General features: G+C 38.5%; 1 protein-coding gene across 2 annotated transcripts in view; it reads left to right on the forward strand.

The window, feature by feature from the left end:
* The first annotated feature begins 570 nt into the window (after positions 1–570).
* Positions 571–22,033, forward strand: part of DMXL2 (Dmx like 2) — a 159,934-nt gene continuing 138,471 nt past the window's right edge. For both annotated transcript variants that reach the window (XM_065941922.1, XM_065941923.1), the window contains exon 1: positions 571–796. In XM_065941922.1, the coding sequence (XP_065797994.1) occupies positions 710–796 (87 nt within the window). In that variant the 5' untranslated portion in view covers positions 571–709. The remainder of the gene's footprint in view (positions 797–22,033) is intronic.

Consider the following 22,033-nt stretch of genomic DNA (forward strand, 5'->3'; position numbering starts at 1 on the left):
GTGCTTGGTAATGGATTAAAGACTCAGAGAATGAAACACACACCAGCGGTGCGTCTGCGAGAGGGATTGGGCCTTGGCCAGGAGCGGCCTCCGCCCCGCCCTGCGGCCACCCGGGCGGCCGCAACCCGGAGGCTCCAAGGGAACTCCCGCACGTCTGCGCGCGCAATCCCGGGACAGGGGTCCGCGAGGCGCGCGCTATTGCCCTGGAAACCTCTGCGCGCGCACGCGCACAAGCAGTGCGTGAGGAGAAGGACCCTGCTGAGGGCTTAGCAGGGGGAGGAGGGATTTACTCTTCCCCTCGTCCGGCGCTGCCCAGAGGGTGGACGCGCGCGCCGCCCACCTTCCTCCGGCGGAGCGTCTCTTCCAGCACGCGCCCGGCTCGCGTTCTCCCCCACCCGTTACCCCTCCCCCTCCCGCACACTTGCTCTCCTCCCGCATTTGTGCGCCGGTGCAGCGGGCGGTGGGAGCATCCGGGCATTTCCGCAGCCGAGCGGCGATCCGGACGGCGGAGGCGGCGGCGGCCGAGGAGCTCCTATGGCCGGGACGACGTTGGAGGGAGACGAAGGGGGGGCGAGGCCTTAAGCTAGAGCCGCAGCGGGGTGGGTCCCGAGAGAGGCGGAGCGGGAAGCTCTCTCGCGGCCGGAGGAGGGCCGGGAGCAGGGCTCTTTGCGCTCCTCGCGCGTTCGCCTCACCAGCCGGGTCTCCGGAGATGCATCTGCATCAGGTCCTCACCGGAGCTGTCAACCCTGGAGACAACTGCTACTCCGTGGGCAGCGTCGAGGATGTCCCTTTCACGGTGAGCGGTAGTCCGGCAGTCTGAGGGGAAGAGGCCGCGGGCTCGACGCGGGGGCCGAAACACCTTGTCCCGAGCCCACGCCTCCTCGGTAGGCTGCGAAGCGTTGGGGGGCTCCGCCCGCGTCCTCTTTGCACCCCAGCTTAGGGGGGGCGGGCCGTGGGACTGAGAGTCCTGCGACTGCTGAAGGAAATTACCCATCTGGGGGAAGGTTTAGGAATCCACCGTACTGTCCGTCCTCAGCAAGCCGGCCCCTGGGGGTGACTCGACTAGAAGGTTCCTCGCCTAGGATGGCCCCCGGGGCTGCGGTGGAGGAAGCTGAAACCACTGAAAGCCCAGAGCGTCCGTTTCGCACCTGCTGTTGGAGGCGCAGAGACTCGGTCTGTCTCGGCGCGTGGAGGCGATGCTGCACCTGGCTCCCCCTGCCCGCGGTGTTAGGGCAGTGAGGAGCCGCTGGAGCCGGTGGCTTTAAGCCCGACCCTCTGCCTCCTGATATGCAGTATCTTAATTCCCACACGAAAATGGAAAAATTCATTCACTGCCCCCGATAAATCTAGAATGGAATAATTAGAGTGACAGAGGCCTGGAGAGCTGTTATTTATCACCAGATCACGGTTTGGTAACCTCCCTAGATAATATTTTAATCCGTTTGCCAGGTAGTCTGGTTTGTTTATAAAATAAGGCAATGTGCAAATTTTATGACTGTTTTTGTTTGTGAGGTTAAAGTGTATGTAAACAGTAATGTTTTAGAACCTCTTAAAAATCTGGGTGAAACAGACATGTTTCTCAAGGAGCATGGCTGAATTAGTCCCTTTGAGAATGGGATGTTGTTAGTATAGCCAATTCAAACCAAGCCCTGGAGCTTATTTGACCAGTAGAGAGACTCCCATGGATTAATACGAGTTTTTTGTATTAAATTCGTCCTCTTCAGAACTAAATGTAGACGATGAGACCTCGACTAAATACACATCGTTATTAATAACCATTCTGTTTGGTAAAATTGGAAATTGTATAATGGTGTGCTTTTAAGACAAGGTAAACACTTTGTCTGCTTTCCAGAAGCATGTTTTTAAAGCTGCAGAAATAAGAGGAGCTCCTGCAAAACTGCAGAATCATTATGTAGCACAGTGCATTCTGGAGCAGAAATTATCTATCATTGTGATGCTTTAGAGATAACCCCATAATATTGCTTTTTGGGCACTTTAATTGTAAATGTAATCAACTTGGCTTTGTACCAGTTTAGAATGAACCATTAGAAAATATAATTTGCTTGACTATATTGTTATGCCTATCCCTGTCAATGTTGTCATCTGTGTGTTGTGTACTGGTTACCTAAAAGATCCATATGGTGTTGAACTTGGGCTTTAAGTGTGTAGACAGTTTGGGGGATGTAGAATATATTTCCTTCTCCCCTAGTTTTGTAGCTGGAGAGGAAGTTCCCTGGGATTAGAAGAGCAGGTTTTCTGCATTAAGAAACCAATCTGGAATCTTGGCTTATGGGGTATCTCTATACTATTATGGTGGTGGTGGTTTTTAGCTTCTATCTAGAGTAGAGCGGTGTCTTATTGTGAGGCTGGTATATAGGGCTAAACAGGTTCAGGTGCAGTCAGGAAAAGCCAGTTAATGCTGTGCAGGTGTGGTTATACTGTAGGCCGCCCATGGCCAGGTCCTTGGAAATCATTTTCAAATCTTTTTCTTCCTTCTTCATTAGTCTGTTCCCAAGTCTAGCTGACTCTCTGCAGTGACTATCAGATTTACCCCCCTTTCATGTCCTTAGCTTATTGTAGAACCTTATTTGTATTACTTAATATTAAGGATTTCAAAACTGGCTTTCCTGACATCTCTGATCACTTCAGTTCATCCTCCACACAACTGCTGGTATAATAATCTTCAGATACCGTTTTACCCTGTTATTCCCGGCTCAGTAATACTTAGTTGTTCCTGATAGCTGTATTGTGAAGTTTAAACTTGTCAGATATTCTTCTGCCGTCTTTCACTTTATATTTGAGTGTGTACTCTTTATCTTGGCCCCTCTGCTACAGACATACTAATCTTCTTACTCCAGCCTACATTTTTATGTTGCAACAAGAGAATCCTTTTTGTTTTCCCAAATAATGACTCACAATTTACCTGGTTTAGGATGGCTGCCTGTGACACTGGTCTTTTGGAATTTACACGCTTGTTGTACACCATCTCATTTTAATATCTTGGTTTTGAATGCACTGATCCAGCTATAATTTTGCCTTGAACTAGAAATGACCTTTTGGGCTCTGTGAAGAACAGAGTTGCTTGAAAAAAATGAGAACAAGCTGTTTTCAAGTACTCAGGAATCAGCTACCAGTTATTTCAATGCCAGTGCTAGTACAGGGAAAAATGAAATTAAAAAAATTAAAAAATGAAATTAAAAAAAAAAAAACAAACCTCCTTTATGTTAGTATGCCATTTGATTTGTACAGGAATCAGATAAAACAGCTTTAGTTCTGAGTCAAGTGACTAAAAAGGGGACCAGCCAGGGCTGTAATGGAAGTCTTGTGACTTCTCATCTGGTGGGCTTTTTTTTCTGTAATATGTTTCTTTCCTGTCAGAGTGCTTGCTCTGAAGGGTGTGTTTATGTGGAAGGCTTAGATGTGGCTAGTGTAGAAGGAAAGACTGTCTTGGAGCTAGCCGGGAGTAATCTGAGGACCTTTTCAAAATTGGGCAGATCAATTATATCAGTCTACACACAAAGTTTTTGAAAAAGAGTTGTAAAAGAATTTTGATGTGTTCATGACTTTGTAATTGAAAAGCAGTATCTATATATGTTGCGCTGTGTGTGGTGGCTGTGTTGTCAGGGCATGATCTCTGCCCTGTTGACATGGTGGTGCAGTTTGTAGTGGACGGTCCCAGTGATGAGGGTACGTTTAGTGCTGGCTTGTGGGCTGTGATGCCTTTCACTTGTGTTTTGACAGTTTTTAAAAACATTCCATTGTAATTTTATAAGTACACTTACATAAATGCCATCTTTAAATCGTTCTTTTCTTTTCCATATAATTTCTGAGTTCTGGAAATATTGTTATCTTGCAATAAGTCAGGTCTCAGATAGTTCAGGGTTAATCTTCTACCATGTATGAGCTTTGTTGTACTTTTATTATGCTATCAAGACATTTCCAACTTCCTTTTTATAGATAGGTAGATAGGTGGATGTTTAAGGCTTAATGCAGCAGATGGTGTAAATTTCTCCTTATTTATGATGCCTATTACTCTCTGAAAATAGTCTTTAGTTTTTTAATTTTACTTTTCTGTAAGTCTAGTCAAGGCTATGGTTTTTCCAGTAGTCATATATGGATGTGAGAGTTGGACTATAAAGAAAGCTGAGCACTGAAGAATTGATGCTTTTGAAGCATGGTGTTGTAGAAGACTCTTGGACTGCAAGGAGATCCAGTCAGTCACTCCTAAAGGAAATCAGTCCTGAATAATTCACTGGAAGGACTGATGTTGAAGCTGAAACTTCAGTACTTTGGCCACCTGATGCGAAGAGCTGACTCACTGGAAAAGCCCTGATGCTGGGAAAGATTGAAGGCAGGAGGAGAAGGGGACGACAGAGAATGAGATGGTTGGATGGCATCACCAACTCAATGGACATGAGTTTGAGCAAACTCCAGGAGTTGGTGGTGGACAGGGAGGCCTGGTGTGCTGCAGTCCATGGGATTGCAAAGAGTCGGACACGACTGAGTTACTGAACTGAAGCATTAGAATATTAATTAAAATAATGATGGTACATGATGATTATTAATATCAAAATATTTTTTCACTTAAGAGGTATAGTCTATATTTTCAGACATATAGGGGGTGTTGATGTTATTTACTCTATTCTGATATGAATTCAACACACTGAAAAATATTAACAAAAATTAGCAATTTCTAGCCTCAGGAAACTTGTATTGGCAGAGATAAAAATGATGTACGTAATTACAATAGAAGGCAGATGAAAGCTATCACATGTAGTTGGGAAGATAAGAAAAGATTTCTTGGAAGATTGATACTTAGAAAGACAGCGGTATTAGGTGTTTCTGGATGGTAAGAACAACGAATGCAGTGCACGGGACATGAGTTCAATCCCTGGCCCAGAAAGATTCCACATGCTGCGTGTAACTAAGTCCGTGTGCCACAACTACTGAGCCCGTACTCACAACAACTAGAGAAGCATGCGGGCAGCAGCAAAGACCCAGAGCAGCAAAGTCAAGGAGCGGTACAATATAAAAGATGTACCTGTTTAGTTGCTCAGTTGTGTCTGTCTCTCTTGCAACACCATGGACTGTAGCCTGCCAGGCTCCTTTGCCCCTGGGATTTCCCAGGCAAGAATTCTGGAGTGGGTTGCCATTTCCTCCTCAAGGAGATCTTTCCCAACCCAGGGATTGAACCCGTGTCTCCTGCTTTGGCAGGAGGATTCTTTACCACTGAACCACCTGGGAAGCCCAAAGGATGCATTATTGGGTGACTTGTTCTTTCACAAAAGTGGTTAGAAAACAAACACAGGACTTAAAAAAACAAAACAAGGCTTCTTTATTAATAGCAAATTCAGTTAGAATTTTGAGAAATAGGATTTGCAAATGTTACCTGTGGCTTTTTAAATTTCTTTGCTGCTCTGGGTCTTTGTTGTTGCCTGCATGCTTTCTCTAGTTGTGGTGAGCATGGGCTTCTTTTCTAGAGTGTGAGGGCTCCAGTAGTTGAGGCTCATGGGTTCTAGGTGCATGGGCTCAGTCGATGTGGCACTTGGGCTTAGTTGCCCTGCAGCATTTGCGATTTTCCTGGGTCAGGGGTTGAACCCATGTGCTGTGCATTGGCAGGCAGATTCTTAACCACTGGACCACCAGGGAAGTCCTTTACCTATAGCTTTTTTAGGAAAATGTATTTCCTGATGTTCTTGACTTTTATTATTGTTTTTTTTCCTAGTGATGAAGTGAATGAAAAAAACCTTTATTTAAAAGTTAGAAGGTAATATTATATGATCTTTTCTTTTGACATTTAGATATATTTCAATTCTATTGTAGCATAATAGTATTCTAGTCCTAGAATTATAGCAACACCAAACTTTGAAAATAATCAGCTTGTTTATACATTTAACAGATACTTGTTGAGCACGTGGATGTGTGTGGCTCTGTGGAGATTTAAAAAAACAGAACATAGTCCCGATTTCAGGGAGTTTATTAAAAAGTGTAAGAACCTGGTAATCTTCTAGGGGAATTATGACATAAAATTCAGCACAGCAGCCCAGCTTTGTGGTATTGTGAGGTATTAAATTCTTGTGGGAATTCAGAGGAAAAAGAGATCACTTTTGGTTGGGGGAACTGGGGAGTTGGACAGAAAAACTGCTTTCTGGTTATCAACAGGTATTAAGGACTTTACCTATGCTGAGAATAAAGGGAAAGACAGAAGTCAAGAATTTAGAGTGGACTTGTTTTCCAAGAGAAATTGATCCATTTATTCTGGGAGAGTAGCTTCTTGTGTGTTTAAATGGATACTTCTTTTTAGAGTTTGTAGCGTTGTATTCATTGTTAGCCTTTAGGTGAATAGGAGGTGCTATAAGTTTTTACTTATGTCCCCTGTAGATTGTTAGCTTGCCTTTTAGAGAAGACTCTTAGCAGCTACCCTGAAACTCTGATACAGCCCCAATTAGTGCCTCCCCAGAAATGGGAGGTGAGAGACCAACTACTCATAGGACCCTTGGTTAAATCACTGAAACTTTTTTAGGTTTATCATCTGTAGAATGAGGTTCTTAAATTAGGTTCTCTTTTAAGTATTCAGGCCTTGGGTGGTATTATATGGACCTCTCTAGAGATTGCCAAGGGGCAAAGAGAAAATGGAACCAGAAACATAAAGTAATTGTGGTGAGATTGTGGGTCTGGAGTCTGTGTACACTGCTCGTCCACTTGTATGTATGTACGAGACTGTTGGTCACACTTCACAGTCAGGGAACCTGGACCTCCATTCTGGCTCAGAGATGAAGCCATACAGAGCCTTTGTGAAGTAGTGGATCTTCTTTGGGCTCACAGTTGAGAAGGAGGCTCTTGTTGATGATTTTGTCCTCACTATCTGGTCCATGGTACTGTCAGAGTGCAGTGTGGAGTGGGAGATGGGGCCAGTGTGATGGTTTTCAGGGTCTCTATCCCACTAGATAGATTTACTCCTTTACTTTCTGTTCTTAGCTTTTTGGGTATTTAAAAGATGACTTTAGAAATTATCTTAAAAGATGCTATAAATGAACTTATTTACAAAACAGGAAGAGATTCATATAAAAAACAAACATGGTTATCAAAAGGGATAGTGGGGGTGGGGGAGAAAAATGAGGAGTTTGGGTTAACATATACACACTATTATATATAAAATAGGGAAACTGCAAGGGCCTACTGTATAATACAGGGAACTATACTCAACATCTTACAATAACCTACAAGGGAAAAGAATCTGAAAAGGAATGCATACATGTGTATACCTGAGTCATGTTGCTGTACATTTGAAACTAACATAACATTGTAAATATGTAAATACTTCAATACAAAAATTTAATATCTTTTTAAACTTGGATCTTGAGACAGAACAAATCAGTCTCAGTATTTAATCATCAAAAAGAGTATAGGATGTTGGGTTACAACCTCAAAGGCACAGTGGAAAAACAAGTCATGCCTGCCTGACCAATTTAATTTCCTTCTATGATAGAATGCAAAACAGTGTTTAAAAGGCGATGCTAATAGAGAATATCTGTAATTCAGGTTGAGTAAGGGTTTTCTAACTTGTGGCTTACTTTTTAAACAAGTTTGGAAACCAAATATTTTAATATTATGAGAAGTTTCAGGGTTTTCAATCTTTTTGAGTCTTTTTTCATTGTATCTTTGCTCTGGAACGCTAATTCATAATGTATTAGGACGTGTTATTAAGGAAGCAGGTGCAGGCTACACAGGTGGTGTGACTATAGCTCACATAACCCTGGCACTTGATATATAACACGGGAAACCAATTGACTGCGCTTTTATTCTCAATCTTTCTCATGTTATGATTGCTAAGGACTCCTTTAATGCTCTTCTTTCCCTCCATCCTAAACACAAAAAAATATGGTTAGTTTACATCTTTCTAATGGAGAAGTCACTCAGTATAAAGGGGTCACTGGATAGAACCAGACTCATTTAAACATGGTATGTGATAATTTGGTGTGGTGATTTGAAAGGCATATGTGACATCCTCTTAGATTATCATTGGATATGTGTTCCTTTAGGGATATTCCTCTAAAAATTGGACCCTTTCAGGAATAATAATTCATATTAAGTCATGTTTTCTTCTGTGGTTTTAGAAGAAACCTAGGAAACCTGCAACTATTTGGGCATTATTCAAGGGGGCATAGAGAGACACCCCCCCAAAAAAAAGTTTTGGCTCAGTCTGAATTCAGAGACACAGATAGCTTATATGGTAGCTGCAGTTCAATAATAAGGCTGATATTTTTCTAGGAGTAATGACTTTGGTTTTGTGATATGCCAGCAGCCTCCTCATGTTTTCTCTGGCCTTGACTATGTCTCTACTCAGGAGGATCTAATCAGAAGGAGATTTTCAAATTATCATGTACTCTAACCATAGCATCTTTTATATGGATAAATTGTCAGTGTTTCCAGGAAAGGCCAATTCCTCTATTGGTACTGATGATCTTAAATTGGAAGTGATTTTACCCCATGTAAAGCATTTGGCAGTATCTAGAGATGGGTTGTTGATAGGTTGTGGGGGAAAGACTAGCATCTCGTGGCAAGATGCCAGTGATCCTGATCAATATCCTATGATGTGCATGACAGCTCCCCCCACAATGAAGAATTAGCCTAAATTGTCAATGCTGCTGCCGTTATGGGAAACCCTAGTTAATATCCTAGGTCCCATCTCCTCTTACCTACTCAAGGGTATTGCTTTCACAGTTTTTCTTTGGCTGTCCTATAAAATGGCTTTTTATTCTTCTTTGAAATGGTTTCTTCATTTTCCTCTCCTGGTTCTCTTTTACTTCCCTAGGTACTTCTCAGCCTGACTCCAGATTGCTGTAACCAGCTGTTTCTTTGACATCTCCCTCTTGAATGTAATAGCTATCTGACAATATTCTCCTCTGTCAGCCTTCTCTAAATCAGTAAATGACTGCCTTATCTTTTTTCCTCGCTCAGTTCTCTTGCAATCTTTTCTCTCATTTCCACCCCAGACCTAATGTTGGCAATTTCTGTTGGCTCTTCTTCAAAATGCATCCAGAATCTGCCCACTTATCCCCTGTGCTGCTCCCACCCTGGTCCAGGACACCATCATCTTTTTCCAGAATTATGGCAAGAGATTCTTAATGGGTCTCCCTGCCTTGTCTGCCTTTAGTCTTATCCTTCTTCAGTTTATTTTCAACATAATAGTTGGAATGATCCTATTACTGTATGAATCAGATCTTGTTGGTTTCTTGTTCAAATTTTCAGATGACTTTTTTTTTTCCCCAGAGAAAAGACCCAAGTGCCTTCAATGCCCTTTATTGCTATTTCTTTAAGCACCTAGAACAAAAACTTGTTGGGTATAAAAAAGCACCCAATAAATTAATAGATGAAAAAGGACACCTTAGTATAATACGAAGCATTCTTAAGTTAACATAACCACTTTTATAAGATTATTTTTTGATACTTTTGATATAGGTCAATGGCAACGAGGCCGTATTTATATAAATGAGTTATAGGATGGGGGCATGGAAAGCTCAGAGAATACAATCCAGGTATAAAGCTTTATTGGTCTGGTTTAATTTGTGTGCGTGTGTGTATGTGCTCAGTCGTGTCTGACTCTTTGTGATACTATGGACTGTAGCCTGCCAGGGTCCTCTGTCTGGGGGATTTTTTAGGCAAGAATAGTGGAGTGGGTTGCCATCCCCTACTCTAGGGGATCTTCCCAACCCAGGACTCAAACGCGCATCTCTTGCATCTCCTGCATTGGCAGGCAGATTTTTTACCCCTGAGACACCTGGGAAGCTCCTGGTTTAATCTAAGGATGCATATTAATGTATTAAGAGGACTTGACAGATTTTTGTGCCCATTAAGCAGTTCTAAAATTTTCACAGTTGTGTTTTTAAAAGACTCTTAATACCTAAAAAATTAGAGATTAGCCTAGTACCTGGACTGTTAGGGATTCTGTATTTTAAGTTACAGGTTTTAAAAAAAATAGCTGAGGTGGGGTGGGGCCTGAAATTGAAAATTGAGGAGTCTAACAAAGACTTGATTGAGGTGGTTGCCCCACGTGGTGGTACACTGAACTCAGCCAAAGCAGTATTCCTGATTAGAAACAAGATTTTTTTCAGAAAGTAATTTTAAGAATGTTGAGAATTTCCTGGCGGTCCAGTGGTTAGGACTCCATGCTTTCACCTGGTGGGGGAAGGCCTTGGGGCACTGCCGAAAAAAGAATGTGCTAATAAATACATTCTTGGAACATTTAAACATGGCTATCATTTTATGCTGAAAAAATTTAATATAATCAAAAGCCCAGTTTGGCCATTAAAACCAAAAGCAAACAAAAGTCATTAAGAACTCGATTTTTTGTTTTACTATTATTAATATGGTATCTAGTATTAAAAACACAACAGTACAAACAATGATGAAATATAGAAAGTGGAAAGGAGAGTTTCCCTTTTCCCAGTAGAATTTATTTAGCCTAACTTCCTGGTTGTCTTTGAAAAAATATTTGAGTGCTTAAGCATTGTGCATACCCTCCAAGGCAAACCAGCTATTAAAAATGCACTGTTGTGTACTGTTGGTGTGTATTGTTATTAGCTGTAAACTAGTAAAATTGCTAAAGTAGTTGAACAGTAGCTCTTCTTTCTGGCAATATTTAATAGGGCCAGTTGTATGTGGTTGATATATAGAAACAATTTTTTTTTGAAATGAAAGGATTAATATTCATCTTGTATGTTAAAGTGGTATATGAAATGAAGCGTTTTACAATTTAGATCTGGTATAGGAATTTTGAATCTCATAATTAAAGAATTTAGTCAAAGCCACACAGCAAAACCTGTGGTAGGTTTAAGACTGGAACTAGTAAGCAGATGGAATCTAATTAAACTTAAAAGCTGTTGCATAGCAAAGAAAATCATTAACAAAGGGAAAAGACATCCTGTGTAATGGAAAATATTTGCAAATGATGTGACTGACAAAGGATTAATGTCCAAAATATATAGGTTAAAAAAAAATCAAAAAACAAACAACCCAATAAAAAAATGAGCAGAAGACCTGAGTAGATGTTTTTTTGTTTTTCCCAAAGAAGACATACCTTCCAAAGAAGGCTAACAGGCACATAATTATCAATGCTGAGCATTTTTTTTTCCATCAGAGAACTGCAAATTAGAACAGCAGTGACGTATCATCTCACACCTATCAGAATGGCTGTCATCAAAAAGTCTGCAAATAATGAATGTTGGAGAGAATGTAGGAAAAAAAACCCTTGTACACTTGGTAGAAATGTAATGGTGGTGTGGCTATTATGGAAAACAGTCTGGAAGTTCCTCAGAAAACTAAAACTATCATATAGTTCCATGCCTGAGTATATATCCAGAAAAAATGAAAACACTAAATTGAAAAGACACAGTCATCCTGATGTTTATATTATAGCTGGGATATGGAAGCAACCTAAATGTCCATCAGTAGACAAATGGATGAAGAAGACGTGGGGTATTTGTGTTTGTATTTATATATACACATAATACATACACAATAAAATAGTACTCAGCCATAAAAAAGAATGAAATTCCACCCTCTGCAGCAGTGTGGATGAACCTATGAATACTGTGCTTACGGTTGTTGATGTTTAGTTGCTAGCTGTGTTCCACTCTTTTGTGACACCCTGGGCTGTAGCCTGCCAGTCTCCTTTGTCTACAGAATCTCCCAGGCAAGAATACTGGAGTGGGTTGCCATTTCCTTCTCTAGGGGATTTTTCCTGACCCAGAGATGGAACCCATGTCTCCTGCTTGGCAGGTGGATTCTTTACCACTGAGCCACCTGGGAAGCCCCATGTTTAGTCAGGTGAGTCAGGTAAAGACAAATACTTCATGATGTTTACATGTGGAATCTAAAAAATAATATAAAGGAATGATATGCAAAAGTGAAAACAGAGGCAGACTCAGAGAAAATAAAAGGGGAGAGGTAAGGGGGGAGGCAAATGAGGAAAACGGGATTAAGAAATACAGAGTACTGTATATATTGGGTTACCCAAAAAGTTGTTTGGGTTGTTCCATAACCTAAATGAACTTTTTGGGCAACCCAATAGAATAGGTAAGCAACAGGGATATATTGTAAAGCACAGGGAATTATAGCTATTTATCTTGTAATAATATTTAATGTGGTATAATCTACAAAAATGTTTTTATGTTTGCTGAAGAGACTCTTCTCCATTGTGTATTCTTGCCTCCTTTGTTGATGATTAATTGATGGTAGGTGTGTCAGTTTATTTCTGGGCTGTTTTGTTTCATTGATGTATATGGCTGTTTCTGTGCCAATACCACAATGTTTGATTACTGTAGCTTTATAGTATTGTCTGAAGTCTGGGAGGATTCAAATTATGTTTCTTCTTGATTCAGTTTTGGCAGGCTATGTGTTTCTAGAAACTTGTCCATTTCTTCTTGGTTGTACATTTTTTTTTTTTTTGGCATTTAGCTGTTAATAATATTTTCTTACGGTATTTTGTATTTCTGTGATTTTGGTTGCTGTTTCTCCTCTTTCATTTTTTATTTTGTTTATTTGGCTCCTCTCTCTTTCCTTCATGGTAAGCCTGGCCAGAGGTCTATTTTTATCTTTTCAGAAAATCAGATCTTGGTATTATTGACTTTTCTATTTTTTAAATCTCTATTTTATTTATTTCCTCTCTGATTTTTATTATTTCCTCCCTTCTACTACTGACTTTAGGTTTTGTGTTTCTTTCTTGAAAGACGTTTCTGCTAGGTTGAGGATGGCAATATTTTCTTTTTAGCATCTTGAAGATGTCACTCCATTGTCTTCTGGCCTCCACTGCTTGTGTTGAGAAGTTAGCTGCCAGCCTGTTGCTCCTTTGGAAGTTTTATTTTTGCTTTTTTCCCCCTCTAACTGCTTCTAAGATTTTTCTTGTCTTTCTGGAGTTTAACTGTGTTGTGTCTAAGTGTGCCTTTTTTTTTTTTTAAATCTTCTTTGGGACTTTTGAGATTTTTGAACCTATGAGTTGATGTGTTTCATCAAATCTGCAAATTTTTCAGCTAATAACTCATTGAATATTGTCTCTGTCCCATTGCCCTCATGAGACTAATATATTAAACATATATTAGACTTTTGACTCTATGTCTAAAACTATCTCTACTGTATTTTCATTGTTTTCAGAAATCAACTAATTGGTATTTTCTAAATCCATTTGCTAATCCTATCTTAAGTAATATCTAATTTGCTCTGTTGTACTTATTGCACTGGCTAGTCCTAGATTTTGTTTTTTGTATGTGCATTATAGGATTGAAAAAAATGTTCCTTTTTTGCTGAAAGTTTTTATCACAAAGACATCTTGAATATCGTCAATTTTTTTTTCATCGATATGGTCATGTGATGTTTTCGTTAAGCTGTTAGTGTGATGTTATTGTGATATTTTCCAAATTGAATTAACCTTGTATTGCTGATATAAATCCCACTTGGTTATGGTATGTATTATCTTTATTACATAGGACTGGATTTGATTTGCTAATATTCTGTTGACTTTTTGCATCTATGTTCATTCTTGACCCATTGTCTTTTCCCCTCATATTGTTTTTGTTTAGTTTCGGTATCATTGTAATGCTGGTTTTGTAAAATGAGTTTGTAAGTGTTTCTTCCTTTTCTGTTTTCTATCAGGGATCACGTAGAATTGGTATCATTCTGTAAGTTCTTTAACAGTTAAAGAATTATTAAGGTAATTAATTCATCTTGGCTGTGTTTTTGTAGTTTCTCGTTTTGGAGGAATTAGTCTTTTTCTTCTGTTTCACTGTTAGATTTATGTGTGTAGAGTTGTTTATAGTATCTTATCTTTTTAATGTTTGCAAGGTTAGTACTGATATTCTTTCTTTTATTCTTGATATTTGTAACTTGTGTCTTCTTCCTTTCTGTGTATACTTCTAGAGGTTTATAAGTTTAATTGAACTTTTTCAAAGAACTGTATTTTAAAAAATAATTTATTTTAAATTGAAGGATAATTGCTTTACAATATTGTGTTGATTTCTGTCATACATCAACATGAATCAGCCTAGGTATACATGTGTCCCCTCCCTCTTGAATCTCCCTCCCACTTCCTACCCCATCCCCTGGGTTGTCAGAGAGCCTCATTGAGTTCCCTGAATAATACGGCAAATTCCCATTGGCCATCTGTTTTACATATGGTAGTGTATATGTTTCCATGCTATCCTTTCCATTTGTCCCTCTGGCCCTGTATCCACAAGTCTGTTCTCTATGTCTGCATCTCCATTGCTTCCCAGCAAATAAGTTCATCAGTACTATCTTTCTAGATTACATAAATATGCACTAAAATATGATATTTGTTTTTCTCTGACCTACTTCACTCTATGTAATAGGCTCTAGGTTCACCTGTCTCAGTAGCACTGACTCAAATGCATTCCTTTCTATGGCTGAGTAGTATTCCATTGTATGTGTGTATATACATATATATATATATACACACACTACAGCTTCTTTATCCAGTCATCTGTTGATGGACATCTGGGTTGCTTCTGTGTCCTAGCTATTGTAAATAGTGCTGCAGTGAATAGTGGGAAACATGTGTCTTTTTCAGTTATGATTTTCTTAGGGTATATGCCCAGTAGTGGGATTGTTGGGTCATATGGTCGTGTTATTCCTAGTTTTTTAAGGAATCTACATAATGTTCTGTTCTCCATAATGTTCGTAGTTGTATCAGTATACATTCCCACCAACAGTGTAAGAGGGTTCCCCTTTCCCCACATGCTCTTCGGCATTTATTGTTTATAGATTTTTTTTTCTCTTTTTTTGATAATGGCCATTCTGACCAGGTGTGAGGTGATAGTTCATTGTAGTTTTGATTTGCATTTCTCTAATAATGAGCAAGGTTGAACATCTTTTCATGTGTTTATTAGCCATCTGTATGTCTTCTTTGGAGAAATGTCTGTTTAGGTCTTTTGCCCACTTTTGGATTTGCTTGTTTTTCTGGTATTGAGTTGTAAGAGCTGCTTGTATATTTTGGAAGTTAATCCTTTGTCAGTTGTTTCATTTGCTTTTATTTTCTCTTATTCTGAGGGTTGTCTTTTCACTTTGTTTATAGTTTCCTTTGCTGTGCACTTTTAAGTTTAATTAGGTTCCACTTGTTTATTTTTTATTTTATTAAAAAAATTTTTTTTTATTAGTTGGAGGCTAAATACTTCACAGCATTTCAGTGGGTTTTGTCATACATTGACATGAATCAGCTATTTTTTATTTTATTTCATTACACTAGGAGGTGGGTCATAGAAGATCTTGTTGTGATTCATGTCATGGAGTGTTCTGCCTATGATTTCCTCTAAGACTTTTATGTAGTTTTTGTCTTACAGTTAGGTCTTTAATCCATTTTGAGTTTATCTTTGTGTATTGTGTTAGGAAGTATTTTAATTTCATTCTTTTACACGTAGCTATCCAGTTTTCCAAGCATTTCTTATTGAAGAGACAGTCATCTTTCCATTATATATTCTTGCCTCCTTTGTCAAACATAAGGTGCCCATAGGTGTGTGGGTTTATCTCTCGGCTTTCTATCTTGTATCATTGGTCTACATTTCTGTTTTTATGCGAGTACCGTACTGTCTTGATGACTGTAGCTTTGTAGTATAATCTGAAGTCAGGAAAGTTGATTCCTCCAGCTCCATTCTTCTTTCTCAAGATTGTTTTGATTATATGGGGTCTTTTGTATTTTGTATTTCCATACGAGTTGTGAAATTTTTGCTTCTAGTTATATGAAAAGTGACACTGGTAATTTGATAGGGATTGCATTGAATCTGTAGATTGCATTTGGTAGTATAGCCATTTTCACAATATTGATTGTTCCAACCCAGGAACATGGAATATCTCTCCATCTGTTTATATTGTCTTTGATTTCTTTAATCAGTGTCTTACAGTTTTCTGTATGCAGCTCTTTTGTCTTCTTAGGTAGATTTATTCCTAGGCATTTTATTCTTTTTGTTGCAGTTGTAAATGGGATTGAGTCCTTAATTTCTCTTTCTGATTTTCTGTTGTTAATGTGTAGGATGCAAGTGATTTCTGTGTACTGATTTTGATTCCTATGACTTTACTGTGTTCACTGATTAGCTCTAGTAGTATCTTTAGGGTTTTCTATGTATGATATCATGTCATCTGCAAACAATGAGAGTTTTACTTCTTCTTTTCCAATCTGGATTCCTTTTATTTCTTTTTCTGCTCTGATTGCCATAGCTAGGACCTCCAAAACTGTGTTGAATAATAGGGGCAGGAATGGGTACCCTTGTCTTGTTCCTGATCTCAGAAGGAATGCTTTCAATTTTTCACCATTCAGAATAATGTTTGCTGTGGGTTTATCATATATGGCCTTTATTATGTTTAGGTAGATTCCTTCTCTGCCCATTTTTTGAAGAGTTTTTATCATAATGGATGCTGAATTTTGTCAAAAGCTTTTTATGCATCTATTGATTATCATATGGTTTTTATCTTTCAGTTTGTTAATATGGTGTATCACATTGATTGATTTGCTTATATTGAAGAATCCCAGGAATTGCATCCCGGGGATAAGCCAAACTTGATCGTAGTGTAGAAGAAAGTCACCCAGTCGTGTCTGACTTTGCAACCCCATGGACTATACAGTCCATGGAATTCTCTAGGCCAGAATATTGGAGTGGGTAGCCTTTCCCTTCTCCAGGGGATCTTCCCAACCCAGGGATCGAACCCAGGTCTCCCACACTGCAGGCAGATTCTTTACCAGCTACGCCACAAGGGAAGCCCAAGAATACTGGAGTGGGTAGCCTATCCCTTCTCCAGCGGATCTTCTTGACGCAGGAATTGAACTGGAGTCTCCTGCATTGCAGGTGGATTCTTTACCAACTGAAGTATGAGAGAAGCCTGACCATAGTGTATGGTCTTTTTAATGACTTGCTGAATTTTGTAGTATTTTGTTGAGGATTTTTACATGTATGTTCATCAGTGATATTGACTTGTAATTTTCTTTTTTGTATGTGATGTCTTTGTCTGGTTTTGCCATCATGGTGATGGTGGCCTTGTAGAATGAGTTTGAAAGTGTTTCTTCTTCTACAAGTTTTGGAAAGAGTTTCAGAAGGATAGGCATTAGCTCTTTTCTCAGTGTTTGATAGAATTCACCTGTGAGGCCATCTGGCCATGAGCTTTTGTTTTTTGATCACTTTTGATTTCAGTGCTTGTAATTGGCTCGTTTGTAATTTCTATTTCTTCATGGTTCAGTCTTGGAAAGGTTGAACTCTTCTGAAAATCTGTCCATTTCTTCCAGGTTGTCCATTTTATTGGCATATAGTTGTTTGTAATAGTCTCTCATGATCCTTTCAAAGAACTAGATTTTTATTTTGTTCATATCATATATTATTTTCCTTTTGTCACAGGACAACAATTTCCTGTTCATCGATTTTTCCTTTTATCTTTATTATTTCCTGACTACTGCATGCTTTGAATTTGTTTTGCTCTTTTTCAAATTGATTAAGATGGAAGCTTATATTACTGGTCTGAGGATATTCATATTTCTATGGCATTTTTATAGTAGTCACTTTAACATCTATGTGTGATAATTTAAAAATCTGTCTATCGATTGTCTTTTCCCATATGAGATTTTCATAGCTGTTTGTATGCTGAGTAATTTCGCATTGAACCTGGGCTGTTTAAAATATTGTGTTATGAGACACAGTATTTAGGTTTTGTGTAAATTCTGTGAAGGATGTTAATTCAGCAGGCAGTCAGCTTATTTGGGTTCAGGCCAAAAGGTCTGACCGGCCTTCTATAGGTTGTAGTTTCAGTGTGAATTCCATTTTCAAGGGCCTTGCAGTGCTATTTGAAGATAACCTGTGTATATGCAACAAATGACCAGTATACAGTAAGACCTGGGCAGTGGTCTTGCCAGTAGTTCAGATCCCCAGGGTGTTTATTCTGCTGTTTTAGGTATGATCTATGCATGTGCTGCCCAGGGATGAGCCCAGAAATTTATAAAAATGTTTATTGGATTGTTCTTCTGAGCTCTTCCCTTTTTGCGATTTCTCTGATGCTTTCTGGTTTGCTGGGGCTCCCTTGGTGGTTCTCTGGCTGAAAAGCTGAGAGTTTAGTTACCCTGCTCTGTGCTTCCTGTAACTGTGCTCAGTGCCAAATAGCAGTAGGACAGGGAAAGGAAAAAAGTCCCAGGGATTTCCCCGAGTCTCGTGGGATTATAGCTCCTCCTATTGCAGCTCTGAGATTGCTTGGGGACTGATACATGAGAAAATGGAGAAAAGAACAGAATAAATGGCGAATTTTCTCTCCCTCTCTTGGAAAATTGAGAGTCTCTTTTCCTACTTTTTGAGCCAAAAGTAAATTAATGCTCCTGGAGCTCTTTTTTTGTGTGTGTGTTCTTTAAACTCTCTGCTAGTACAGTAAATTTCATATTTTGTTCTTTCCCAGTTCACCTGCTGTCATTTACTTTTCAGAGTTTTAAAATATTTATTCCATGCCTTTTGTCCATGTTTCAATAGCTGCATTCAGTGGGAGAGACAAACTGTCGTCCTTACTTGGACCTGAAACTATGATACTCTTTTTCATATCATCAGAAAATATCAAGGATCAGCAATAAATCTAATAATACATGTAGAAGATTTCTATGGGCAGAATTTAATAAGATTTTATTGAGAAACCTAAATAACAGGAGGTAGATACCATGTGTATGGACTGGGAGAATCAGTACTGTAAAGGTATCAATTATTTCCAAGCTGATTTATAACTTTGATGTATTCCCAGCCAAAAATTTAAGGGGATTTGTGAAATTTGATGGAACAATTCTAAATTTTATGAAAATAGACAGGCCTGAGAATAGAGCAGTCTTTCTTAAGATGAAAGGACTTCTGCCAACCCAAGATTTATAAAGTTGTAGTCATTAACGTAGTGTGGTATTGGTGGCCTAAAAGTATACCAGAGTAACAAAACAGAGCACAAGAAACAGACTCACACACCCCTTGATGCTTTTTTTTTTTTTTTTTGGCCATGCCGTGCAACATGTGGGATCTTAGTTCCCCTGTTGGGAATCAAACCTGTGCCCCCGTGCAGTGGAAGCTCAGAGTCTTAACACACTGGACCATCAGGGAATTCCCAATTGATGCTTGATTTATGTCAAAGATGACATGGTACAATAGTATAGAATGGTTTATTGTCTTAGTCAGTAGTACTGGGACATTTTCTTATTTATATAGGGAAAAAAAAAGAAACTTGGCCTCTACCTCATGCTATACTCAAAAGTGAACTCCAGGTAGGTTACAGATCTAGTATGAAAGACAGAACAATAAAGCTCTTAGAAGGCTTTATTGTCTATAAATTTATTCATGACCTTCAGGCTTCAAAATATTTCTTAAACAAAACACCAAATATACTATTGTATATAAATAAATTTATTTATGATATGAACCAGGTTTCATATGTATATGTGTGTATCCATATATTTATATGTTTTGTGTTTATAATGTGTAAATTTGTATATATATTTGTATATTTAGAGAGCAAGAGAGGGAGAGAGCAATGATGTATAGGTATGGAGACATATAGATATGGTAGGAATGTATGTATGTCCTGGATGTCATTGCTTTTAAACCTTTCAATGGAGAGTTGAAAATGTATGTGGGTGTCTGTATATATATATACACACATGCATTTATGAATGTATGCATGTGCACACACAGACATATGTGTTTCCTAGTCAGCTGAGAGGGGCCTGGATGCAGTTGGTACTCCAGTAGCAGAAACGACTGGCATCAGGACCTTGGTTTCTAAATGCCATTTTCCACTGAGAGGAGACAACATTGGAGAAACATCTGATTTTAGGTTGGATGATAAGCCTAGATGGAACCTGGAATTTCTTATGCCAGAAAGTAAGGAATTGTTCAAAGAATGGTGAGAATATGTCAAAAGAATGTAGGGCTAGCTTGAAGGATTCCTACTGACCAAGTCTGGGACAACTTGAATATGAAAATAAGTGATGGTAGTAGATTATTTCCCTTTGAATGAGGTAAGAATCCATGATCTTTAATATAAAAAATGCAAAAATCATTAAGAAAACTCAAGGGGAAGAAATAAGTTAGGAATTTGGAATTAACATATACACACTACTATATATGAAACAGGTAAATAGCAATGTCCTACTGTATAGCACAGGTAACTGTAATCAATATCTTCTAATAAACTAGTGGAAAAGAATATGAAGAAGAATATATGTATGTGTAACTGAATCACTTTGCTGTACACCAGAAACTAACATAGTGTTGTAAATCAGCTACACTTTAACTGTGCTTCAATTAAAAAAATAAGAGGAATTCCCTGGCGATTCAGTAGTTAAGACTCCATGCTGTCACTGCCAAGTGCCTGGTTTCGATGCCTAGTCAGGGAACTAAAATCCCATAAGCTACCCAGTATGGACAAAAAAAGAAAACTCTTCCTTATAGGAGAAAGTCAACTAATAATGAAATGATGGAATTAGAAAATTACCATTAGACAGCCATCGTATTTAGTAGTAATAACTGACTAGGCAAGAATCATCCAAGGGATGCTTGTAGGAAGTATCTTGCAGGAAGATATTTTGAGGGTAGATAGTCATATAACCTCAAAATATCTTCCTGCAAGATACTTATTAATTACAAGGGAAAAATAATACTTTTATAGAGGAGAAACTTTGCAGATACCACCTTTATCAACTGATCGAAGTTAACATCACCAGAGATGAGACAGAGAGATCAATGTGTTTCTTAGTAAAATGCTGTGAGAAAGTGGCCACATTTCTATGCTCTTTCTGCCCAAAATGCCTAACTGGAATCTAATTATGAGGATCTGAAAATGCAGCCCATGGATTTGGAAAAGATAATTGCATCACATATATTAAACAAAGGTTTAGTATCCAGAATATAAAAATACCTACAAATCAATAAGAAAAGAACCAAGAACTTTTAAGGAAGTAGATAAAAGTCTTGACCGGGTATTTCACAAGAAAGAGAAAATCTAGATGAATACAAAAAGGGAATTTTCCTGTATAGTAATCAGAAATGCAAGTTGAAATCATGAAATACCATTGCATACCTACCACATTTGCAAAAGATTAATTTGATGTGTCTGGTGATGGCAAGAATATCCAGAAATGGAAATTCTTATACTTTGATAGTGAGAATATTATTTCATATAGCTACTTTGGAAAGTGTTTTATCATTATATACTAAAATCTAAGATACATATACTGAATGATCTATCAGTTCCTCTTATATATATATATTCTAGAGAGAAACATTTAATACACAGTATATTGCTACAAAAATGTTCAGAACAGTATTCTGGTTTCTTTGCTTTTTAGAGCAGCATGGTTTTTAATATGCAAGCTGTTCAGGGACTTAGAATAGATACGTTGTGGTACATAAAAGGTAATATTAATAAGTAATGAAAGTGAATGAATCACAGCAACATGTGTCTGACCAAATATTCCTGAAGAGAGCAAGATAAAAGAATATATGCATTATACTTTCATGTACACAAAATTCAGAGAACTGGCAAGACTAAACCATATTATTTAGGCATGCATGCACAAGTGGAAAAACTACAGAGCAAAGCAAGGAAGTGGTTTCCCAAAAAAGTCAGGGTAATGCTACTTTGCTTGCAGGAGAGAAGTGTACTTTTGAAGGGACATGTGGTCTTTTTTGGACTGCTGGAATTACTGTCTTTTTTAAGTGATGATTACACACATGTTCACTTTAAGTTTATTCTTTGTGATGGCTATTTGTTTTATGTACACCTCTACATTTTTTAAAAAATTGGCTTAGTGGAGTTTTCTGAGTAAGTGAATATAGACGTATTTTTTTTTTTTTTTTGTCCATGATTTTTAATGAGAATCTGAAGCCTTCTCTGTAAATTAAGAAATATAAAAACAAAAACTTATCATCTACCTCTCCCTTTCCCTGGCAAAATGTATACTTCATATGATAGAGAGACCCTGCCTGTTTTCCATCACATTATGCCCTGAGGGCCTGGTCCACACTAA

Source organism: Muntiacus reevesi, chromosome 7 (assembly GCF_963930625.1).
Source record: "Muntiacus reevesi chromosome 7, mMunRee1.1, whole genome shotgun sequence".
In the NCBI taxonomy this organism is placed as follows: Eukaryota; Metazoa; Chordata; class Mammalia; order Artiodactyla; family Cervidae; genus Muntiacus; species Muntiacus reevesi.